Source organism: Fukomys damarensis, unplaced genomic scaffold (genome assembly GCF_012274545.1).
Source record: "Fukomys damarensis isolate Sample0158 unplaced genomic scaffold, DMR_v1.0_HiC HiC_scaffold_17, whole genome shotgun sequence".
Lineage (NCBI taxonomy): Eukaryota > Metazoa > Chordata > Mammalia > Rodentia > Bathyergidae > Fukomys > Fukomys damarensis.
In genome coordinates, this window is record NW_022900929.1 from 1,738,857 (window position 1) to 1,748,610 (window position 9,754).

At 47.7% G+C, this 9,754-nt stretch overlaps 1 protein-coding gene across 2 annotated transcripts in view; it reads left to right on the forward strand.

Moving 5' to 3' along the window:
• Baiap2l1 (BAR/IMD domain containing adaptor protein 2 like 1) overlaps positions 1 to 9,738 on the forward strand; it is a 74,970-nt gene extending 65,232 nt beyond the window's left edge. For both annotated transcript variants that reach the window (XM_010642742.2, XM_010642743.3), the window contains 3 exons: positions 1,118 to 1,298; positions 8,330 to 8,367; positions 9,036 to 9,738. In XM_010642742.2, coding sequence (XP_010641044.1) covers positions 1,118 to 1,298; positions 8,330 to 8,367; positions 9,036 to 9,108 — 292 coding nt within the window. In that variant the 3' untranslated portion in view covers positions 9,109 to 9,738. The remainder of the gene's footprint in view (positions 1 to 1,117; positions 1,299 to 8,329; positions 8,368 to 9,035) is intronic.
• The last annotated feature ends 16 nt before the right edge of the window (positions 9,739 to 9,754 follow it).

Here is a 9,754-nt window from a genome sequence, read left to right on the forward strand (position 1 = left end):
AGAGCCCTTCAGGCCAGTGTGGCTATTTACACGTGGTATGTGTTAGGTAGCTGTAGTGGGCTGTGCTGTAGCCCTCAGAAGCCGAACTGGTCATCCTCCCTACACTACCCTGTGCTCACTCAGGGATCCCTGTCTCAGAGAAACCCCTGCAGCCCACCCCGTGCAGGTACAGCCCACATACCACACCAACGTCTCTCAGGTCCTCCCCTTGTTCAGTTCATCCTTAGAAGTGTGGCTAACATGTCTTTGTGCCAGAAAGGAAAAGCAAAGTATTATAAATCTGAGTCCTCCCAGGTTTGGTGGCACATACCTGTAATCCCAGCTTCTCAAGAGGTTGAAGCAGGAAGATCACAAATTGGAAACGAGCCTTGGCAACTTAGCAAGATGTTGTCTCAAAAAGTGCTAAGAATATAGCTCAGTACAAGGCCCCTCAAAAACAAAAAATTGGGCCGGGGATTTAGCTCAGTGGTTCAGTGGTCTGCCTTGCAAGCACAAGGACCCAAGTTTAATACCCAGTACCCCCTCAAAAAAAATTCTGAGTTGGGTGTGGTGGCACATACCTGTGATCCCAACACTCAGGAGGCTGAGGCAAGAGGATCGCTGTGAGTTAGAGATCAGCCTGAGCTACGTAGTGAGTTCCAGGTCAGTCTCAACTCTCAACTGCGTAGAGAGACCCTGTCTCAAAAAACAAAAAAATAAAAATCTGAGCCTTAAAATTTTTTAGCCTCAGGGCCGTGGATTTAGCTCAGTGGTGCTGCCACTTGCCTCAAAAGCGTAAGGTCCCAAGTTCGATCCCTGGTACCAAAAAAAATTGTTTTAACCTTAAATGCTTAATGCTTGCTAAGTTTTCTTAGTGGTATCCTTAAGATTAAATTACTTAACAGCCAGTCCCTAATTAAATTCATTTTCTTCTCCTGTTTTGTCATGTATTTTAAAGAACTTCTTTTTGAGTATACATTTATAATACAGTAGAAACATTACAGTTATACATGTCACAGTTCCCTCCTTCACACTTTGATGAGTGGCCCGCCATTACTGCTGCCCTTAGTCATGGAACTTTGGGATGTTGGGGGTCCTGGCAGGACTTTACCTGACTTTGCTCTGTTTCGGCCCCCAGCCCTGCCCCAGTGAGAAGCATCAGCACCGTGGACCTGTCTGAGAAGAGCAGTGTCGTCATCCCCCCGCCTGACTACCTAGAGTGTCTGTCCACGGGCACTGCTGCCAACAAGCAAGCGGATGTTGCCAAAAACACTTCTACCTTCAGAGCCTCGGCATCCAGACCGGAAGTCATAACTCCTGTGAGTGTAGTGATTGCTGCCCTGGTCTCCCACGGCACAGCTATTCCTTCATGGGGTAGAGACACTTTGCTCGGTCCATCCAGATCTCTTCATCCTCACACAGCTTTACCCTAACTCAGGCCTTTGTTCTTGCTTTATCTTATCAGTGTACATGCACTAGTTGGTTGTTGTCTATGTTTTGTTAAGGCTTTCATCTCCCCAGCCTTTGGTCATGGCTGTGATCTTTCAGTCATTTGATCCCTTTCTCTGCCTTTCCTTCATTTCCTGTTGTGTTCTGGAGAAGCCTGAGGTCAGTGTATGCACTGTACAGCCACTGTGTGGGCACTGTGTACGGATTAACCCTAAGTCACACGAAGGAAGCAGGGGAGGGCACAGGCCTGAGGCACCGCGTCATTTTTGTGACAGCTGCAGGAGTTCTGCAGGCCGGTCAGCGTGTGGCTGGGGTGCAGAGATAAGCAGGTGAGGTCCTGGCTCCTTCTGAGTGTTTGCTCTGTGGAGATGAAAGCCATGCCCGGGATGAAAACAAAGTGAGGTGATAGTGCAAGGGCATGACAGCTTAGGTTTGCAGGGAGCGGGGCACCCAAGGATGGAGATCCGAGGGGGACAGAGGGAAGCTGGGCCTATGGGCATGTGCTGGAGAGCAGCCCCTTCAGCCCAGAACTTCTGAAGCGGGCAGCACACGGCAGTCCACAGCCATGCCCATGTGAGGAGGCAACGTTTCTGCTGGAACAGCCAGCCTTGTGGCATTCATAACTATAGGTTCTTGACAAAAAGCAAAGTCCAAGTTTGATCAGGGTTCCTTTGTGAAAACTAAATTATCTAATCATTACATCCTTATTTTAAGCATATCTTTAAGGTAACTCTTTTTATGCTTATAAAAATAACTGGGATTTTTCTGGTAAAATTTTAGGAAAAAATACTTAAATTTTTAATTATACTTTTCCTTCCATGATAGCTTCTATTAACATTTATTTCCTTTGAGATCAATAGAACTATGTTTAGATATATAGGTAGAAAGTAACCTCCCAGCACCTACACAGATGAGGAGGGCCTTGAATTTTCTCACATCAGAGCTGAAGCATTTTGGGGAGCCAGTGAGGCACTGTGCCGAGCTGCTCTGTGGGCTGCCTGGCTCCCACCTGAAGGGTGACGTGGAGAAAAGTGGAAAGCACTGAAAGCCACTTCCTAAGGTCCTGAAGCAAACTGAAAGAGTCAGCAGTGGAATGTCGAGGAGCAGCTACCAGAGTGTCAACATCAGAACTCTGACTGAGAAGACACCCACACCATCATGTGTGTGCTGCTTACAGAGATCCTGATATATTGTGGTATTGTTTTCCTGATCCAGAGGATAACAGAGAATACCAACTAGTAAAAGTCACAAGAAGCCGGGCATGGTGGTGCATGCCTGTAATCCCAGCACTCGGGAGGCTGAGGCAGGAGGGTTGCTTAGGAGTTCGAGACCAGCCTGGGGTACATAGTGAGTTCCAGGTCAGGCTCAAGTACATAGTAAGACCCTGTCTCCAAAAACAAAAACAAACAAGCAAACAAACAAAAAAAGTCACAAGAAGCCAGTAATTGGCTTTTTCCCTCCTGTACTGGGAATTGAATCCAGGGCCTTCACACTGAGCTACATCTCAGCCCTTTTTGTTTTATTTTTGTGGTTTGTTTGTTTTGGTACTGGGGATCAAACTCAGGACCTTGCACTTGCAAGGCAGGTGCAGTGCACTGAGCTAAATCCCCAGCCCTAATTTTGTGTTTTTTTGAGATAAGATCTCACTGTATATTTCAGGCTGGCCTGAACTCACAGTGATCCTTCTGACTCAGCCTTCCAGAACAGGCTGTTACAGGGATGTGCCACCACCGTTGCTAAGTAATTGTCTTTTAACAAACAAAAAAGAGGGCTGGGGATTTACCTCAGTGGTTCTGCCACCTGCCTTCCAAGCGCAAGGTCCCAAGTTCAATTCCCGGTACCAAAAAAAAATGACTGCAAGACTTAACCTCGCTGAATAAGGTGCTTCTGGCTATGATTTCAGGGGCTCCCACCACAGACCCAGTGCTTGAGAATAGCCACATTTCCTTATCTCTGAAACAGGGAAAGGGAAGTAACCCCCAAATTGCAAGTTTGACCCCAGCCTGGGCAACTTAGTGGGACCCTGTCTCAAAATAAAAGAGGAGGCTGGGAATGTAGTTTAGGGTGAAGGTCCTGGGCTCAATCCCCAGTACAACAAAATTAAATACTGTACAGGGTGATTATATTCTATTTTTATCAGTCACAATGAATCTACATTTTCAAGTAATACTTCAAGATCCCATGTAAACTACGAAAAAGAAAAACCTCTACCCTATCACTATGTACATCCTCTGCTGACCTTACTCTTTCGATCACACATTTCACTGTGAGAAACTGTGTTATGGGAGGCAAGCAGTTCGCCTGCCAAGGTGACAGAAGAATTAGTGCTGTTCCGGAGAAGGAAGCAGAGAAGCAGGCAAAAAGGCCATGTGTAATAGGCCTCTTGGTCTTAGTGTCCTCCTGCACAGCGGCAGGTAGTTCAGGGTCTGATGATCTGAGGGAGAGGAGGGCAGGTCCTGCCTCAGTGGATGAATCTGGAGTGTGTGTGGATGGGGAAGCTTTTCCAGGATTTGTATCTGCTACAGCAGCTTTGGCATGGAACAATTGAGCTCTCCAAAGGCAGACAGTGCTTAAAAAGTTGAATTTGTAATTTTGTTCATTTATGGCTAGTGGCTACCCTACTGGACAGCCAGGCACAAATCATTCAAATAGAATACTTTTCCATTTAAAAACTTGACCCACAGAGTGGTAGTCTGGAAGTTCATGCACTGACTGAAACTGAAAAGCTAGCAACCCTCCCAGCCAGGAGGGTATGTAAGGGACCGTGGCAACCACCATTTCTTATACCCAAGTGGATTAACTCATCTCTAAAATGTTTAAGCTGTCTATTGATGTGGGGAAACTCAGGCCAGACTCGGCTCTGGGAGAGCCAGCAAAGCTTCTCAATGCTGTTTTAAAAAACTTTCCGTATTTAGTCTGACATCCAGCCACTATCAATTGCACTTGGTGGTTTTCCTTTCCAACTCAGAGCACTGAAGCCTAGATGGACCACTAGACCCCTGCCATGGTATGCTCCTGAACCCTCACCCAGAGAGCCCCCCTGGCCACCCATGTTGCCTCTCAGTTGAACTGCTTCTCCCCAACAGCTCAGAGGACTGGCAGTAGGGCCTGAGCTTCAGGGCTCATCATAGGTCACATGCCCGAGTCCCAGGAGCCAGCCTTGTAATAAGCGGTTAAAGGTTAACTCACAAACACACAGCTGCACTTCAAAGTGTGTGTTAGCCAGGACCGAGGGCACCTTGATTCGGAAAAGAGCCCAGTGACACAGCAATTGGCTTTCCCTGTCTGGGCTTCAGTGTCCCCATTCGAGAAGGCAGGCTTGACCTGGATCAGCAGTGTGAACCAGAGGCTGGGCTGAGTGGCTGACTCTGAGGACAGCTGGCAGTTAGGGCAGCTAGGGCTGCCTTCATGGTGACCAGCCACTCTTCCCTGCTAAATACGGGGGATGTTCTGTTCTGTTCTGTTCTGTTCTGCTGAGCACCGTCCAGGGCTGGCATCCAGGCTGCCCTCACCATCCCTCTCGATCTCACTGCCGCCTCTGCAGTGCCTGCTCAGCATTCCTGGCAGGACCCCTTGCCCCTTGAGTGTGGCCAGTAGCCTGGGGAGGAAGCTAAGCTGGATGGTCTGAGCTGCAGGGCTGCCAATGTGCTGGGATGAGCGGTCCTTCTCAAGGCACACGGCTCTGTGCAGCTGGGAAAGGAGAAGCAGAACAGACAGCAGGTGATGAGACATCCATCACAGATGTCTACACAAGGCATTCTGGACTTATGTCCTGTTTCTTCATGGCCACAATTAGCTGGCTGTTCTTTGCTTTCCAGTTCCAAAGATACTGCTGCCTTTTTGTCTTGTAAGTTTGTGACAGGGTCTCTGTAATCCATGCTGGCCTTGAACTCACTGTAGCGCAAGCTGCCATTGAATTCTCAATCCTCCTGCCTAAGCCTCTCAAGTGCTAACTAGGATCACCTGCATGTGCTGCTATGCCTGGTTCCACCTGTGTCATCTTATAGGCAGCCAGTTCCCCTCTTCTCATGACCCTCAAGGGCACTGAAGTTCTTCCTGGATCACCACCAATCTTGTTCGTTTTGCTGTGGGACCAGTGCCACGCCGGCTTCCAGGAAAGAACACAGCAGAGGCTGTTCCAGACCCCACCAATCCTGTCCCTATGTCTCGCTCCCATTGCAGGGTTGGAGGCAGCACCAGAGACCCTGGAGGGACAGTGATGAACTACTCAGAGGTCACCCTGATGGAAAGCACTAAAAGTGCAAAGTGGCAGCATCTTTGTTGTACAGAGTCAAGAAAATCATGGCGCCAGGTCACTCTGCTGAGCACATACTGGAAAGAGAGTTGGATTTCAGGTCACTGGAAACATCCAGACATTAGAGGAAATATGTCTGGAAATCTCAAACACAGGTGCTCCTGACTTAAGACAGGACCTCGCCCTGACAAACCTGTTGTGAGCTGGAAATAGGAAAAGTCAAAAATGCACTCAGCCCACCTCACTTACCAAACCCATGTGAGCAGCACAGTGAGAGAAGTTGGCTGTGTGCTTGCAAGCTCAGGGATGATGAGAGTTACTGCCCCGAGTGCTGCCAGGCATTCCAGGAGAGAACTGTGCCTGCACCACCAGTCCTGGAGAAGATCTAATATTCAAATGCCAAGTACAGCATTTGTGAAGGCATACTGCCTTCACACGATCAAAAATTCAAAAACTTGGACCGGGGATTTAGCTCAGTGGTTCTACCGCCTACCTCACAAGCACAAGGTCCTGAGTTTGAGCCCCAGTACCCCACTCTGAAAAAAAAAATTCAAAAACTTGCTAGTCAGGGATTCGACTATGCTAAAGGAATGTTTTATTCATGAAAACCGCAGACACACAATGGATTTTCATCAAGTGACTCTGTAACCAGCCCCAGGTCAAGAAACAAACTCCCAGCCCCACAGGAGTCCCCACTGTGCCCATTACCACCCATCCAGTCCAGAACCCGGCACCCTGCCACAGAGGTACCCTCAGAACTGCCCGCTGTCATTCTGTTGGGCTGTTAGCAGAGCTGCCCGTAGCACCCTGGCATCTTAGTGTGGCATGTGCGGCCTGCTTATTCATACTGGGAATAGGACTGCTGACCCCAGGTATACGAAGGGCACTGAAGACTAGAGTGTGCTCCAACGCTTGAACAGCTTCTGGTGGTCTTAAAGGTTACTTTTTGCCTACCCCCTTAGAGCAGTTGTTGCTTTTTTATTTTTGAGACAAGGTCTTGCCATGTAGCCCAGGCTGGCCTCAAACTTGCGGTCCTCCTGTCACAGCCTCCCCAGTGCTGAGGTTACAGGCACATACCACTCTTGAGCTAGTTGTTGCTTTTTGCCACATTACTTTCAAAGATCTCCTATATTGCTTTTCTCAGATGCTGTGGGCTGAGCACCCAGATGCCAGAGCTTATTAAAATGTGGCCAAACTTGTATTAAAGTTCACTTAGGCCAGGAAGAGGACAGTTGGCCCATGGGGGTTCCTGGGTGGAGGGGAGCTCTGGTTCCCAGTCAGGGGGACAGAGCACTCACTCCTTGTGATGGCCATACAGGGAAGGTCAGCATGTTTCCTCGAGGAAGGGCAGAGGAAGGTGCTTTCCAGGGAAAGGCAATGGCCAGGGCAGGCAGCTGGGTGAGCCATGCTTGGAGTGATACATGTGCACCTGGGGCTGTGACATTGCCCTGTCTGTGCCCTGGGCCTCCAAAGCTCCTTCCAGTACTGGGCTGCAGCTCTGGCTTTGTGCTCCAGGCATCATGGCCACACTCACACACATTGAGCAGGCCTCCTAATGTATTTTTAAAATAAGTAATTAGCCCTTAACCACATTATATGAAAATTATACCAGAAACAACTTCTAGGTCTGCTGAGAAAGCTGTGTGCTCGGTAGGAACAAATTGCTCTTCCCAGCCCTATTAGTTATGTCCTGAGCAGGGCAGTTGCTTTGCGCTCTGTGATGAGTAGACAAAGAGTTGGGCACCCTGAAACCCGGCTCTGGGAAGCCCATGGGGTCACAGCCAGCGCGCTCCCGTCTCTGGCTGTTAAAAGAGTCTGTGCATTGAACATTCGGTAGACACTGTCACAAAGATGTCCTGGCCCTGGCTACCTTCACCCTCAGAGTTTAGGCTGCCCATGTCAAAGACCCCTGGGAGCTCTCTGGGTACTTCCGGACAGCCTAGTGTCATGACACTGCCCTCATCTGGGGACCACAAGTGAGCCCACATGCTCAGGCGGTGACTTTGCTATGGGGAGTATCAGGGAAGATTTTGAAAGACCGCACGCTTTTCCAAGTAAGGGAAAGAAGGTGCACCAACCCCAGCTGTGTGTCTTGGTGCCCGTGTAAGACTGGGAGCAAAGGGCTGACAGAGCTGAGGGCAGTGCCTGAGCTTACAGGAAATGTGTATTGGCTTTGTCTTCTTGCCCTTATGTTTGGGACTTCCTACAATATCTCTGTCTCTGGCAACTGGCATCAGTCCTCAAACCAACAAGGTTTTATTTTTACTGTTTTTTTCATTCTGTCCTTCAGGATTTGGCTCCCAAGAAGCAAAGTACAACGGCTACAGCTCTATGAGAACCTGTCTACATTTTCCTTAAGTCTGAGCTGTTCTGTTAGCAGGTGCTTTCTTGTCTGCAGCTGTTGCTTGCTCTGATCTGCTGGGGTGTGGATTCCCTGTGTTGGTGCCAAGTGCTGAGCACCACAGGCTGACCTGTGCAGGCCACTTTGTGAGCTGCTCTGACACATGTGCAATCCTGATCTTCAAAGTGAACTTAAAACACCTAAGCAGTTCAAAAACAGTCCTCATGCTTTCCATGTCTTTACCTACCCGCCTTAAAATTCCTAATGTCAGGACCCTGCCATAAACTTCTTTTTTCCCTCCCCAGAGTGATGCAAATGGGACCGCCAAGCCGCCTTTCCTCAGGTAGGTCCATTTAGGCAAGCAGTTTTCCAGAGCATGGTGCTTTCCTCCTACTGGGTTAAGGGGCCTGCTGCACCCAGACCAGGAGGCTCAGCCTAAGCAGACCTTGTTGGTGGAGTCAGAGAAAACTACAGCCACCTTCTCTTCACTTCAGTCATTCCTGGGAGTAGGGCCTGGAGGGACAGTGTGGCATCTGCCAGAATCTGGCCTGTCTCAGAAAGGCTATCCCACCTGGTTCCCTTCCTAGTAGAGGACTAGAGAGCTGTGGGCTCTCAGTGTCAGTTATTGGAAGCTTCGGGATGGGGTCAGGCAAGGTGGCGCACACCTGTAATCCCAGCAGTAAGGGAGTCTGAGGCAGGAGGATCACAAGTTTGAGCCCAGCCTGCACTTAGCCACTAAGGCCCTGTCTCAAAATTTAAAAGGGGTGTGATGTAGCTCAGTGCAAAGGCATAGAGTTTATTCCCCAAAACAACAAAAAAACTTTGGTGGCTCCCATCAGTGCTGGCATGGAGAGAACTGCCAGAGGCTCTTATGCTTAAAATGCCACCCAGAGTTTTGTATACAGTAGAAGACAGTGACAAGATTTCATAAAGCCAGAGCAGTAGTTATTAAAATCAAATTCCTGTTTTAGAGCACTATCTCTGTACAGAATTTTTCTTTCTCTCCTACAGTGGGGAAAACCCCTTTGCTACTGTGAAACTGCGACCCACGGTGACAAATGATCGATCAGCACCAATCATTTGATGAAGATGTTAAGGATTCCGGTTCCTCTACTGTTCAGATCTTGCCTGCAAAATGATAGATAGCCATTGTGTGACAAGTTCTGGGATAGTAGGAAGCTTCACTAGAAGTTGCCTGATTTTCAATGTATCCTACTTGAGCAAATCAATGAATTTTTTCAGTTTAACATAGTTGGGCTTACACACTTCTGTCTTTAAGATAAATATTAGTTTAGTGGGCAGCTCAATCATTTATTTTCTTCCTCTCTCTAAAAATAGTAAATTTGGTTCCAATCCCTAATGTATATTTTTAATACCTATGTTTTGTTTTTTTTTTTTTTTAATTTGCAGCCAGAATAAGTGATAGACTGTGCTTTCATGACTGGCTTTCTGCATCTGAACACAAATGAAACCAGTTATATTTTATAAAGCATGTGCTCTTAAGTAGCATTATGTTTATCTAAAGATTGTGTAAGTTTGCATCTTAGCATGCAAATCATAGTTTTAAGCAATATAAATTATTAAAAAATTCATTAAATATAATTTTTTAACTTACAAGTTTTAAACTCTTGATTAAACATAGAGCTCCCTTGGGCCAGGAATTTAGCTCAATGGTGCCGACACCTGAGTTTGATCCAGTACCCAAAAAAAAAAAAAAAAAAAAAAAAAAA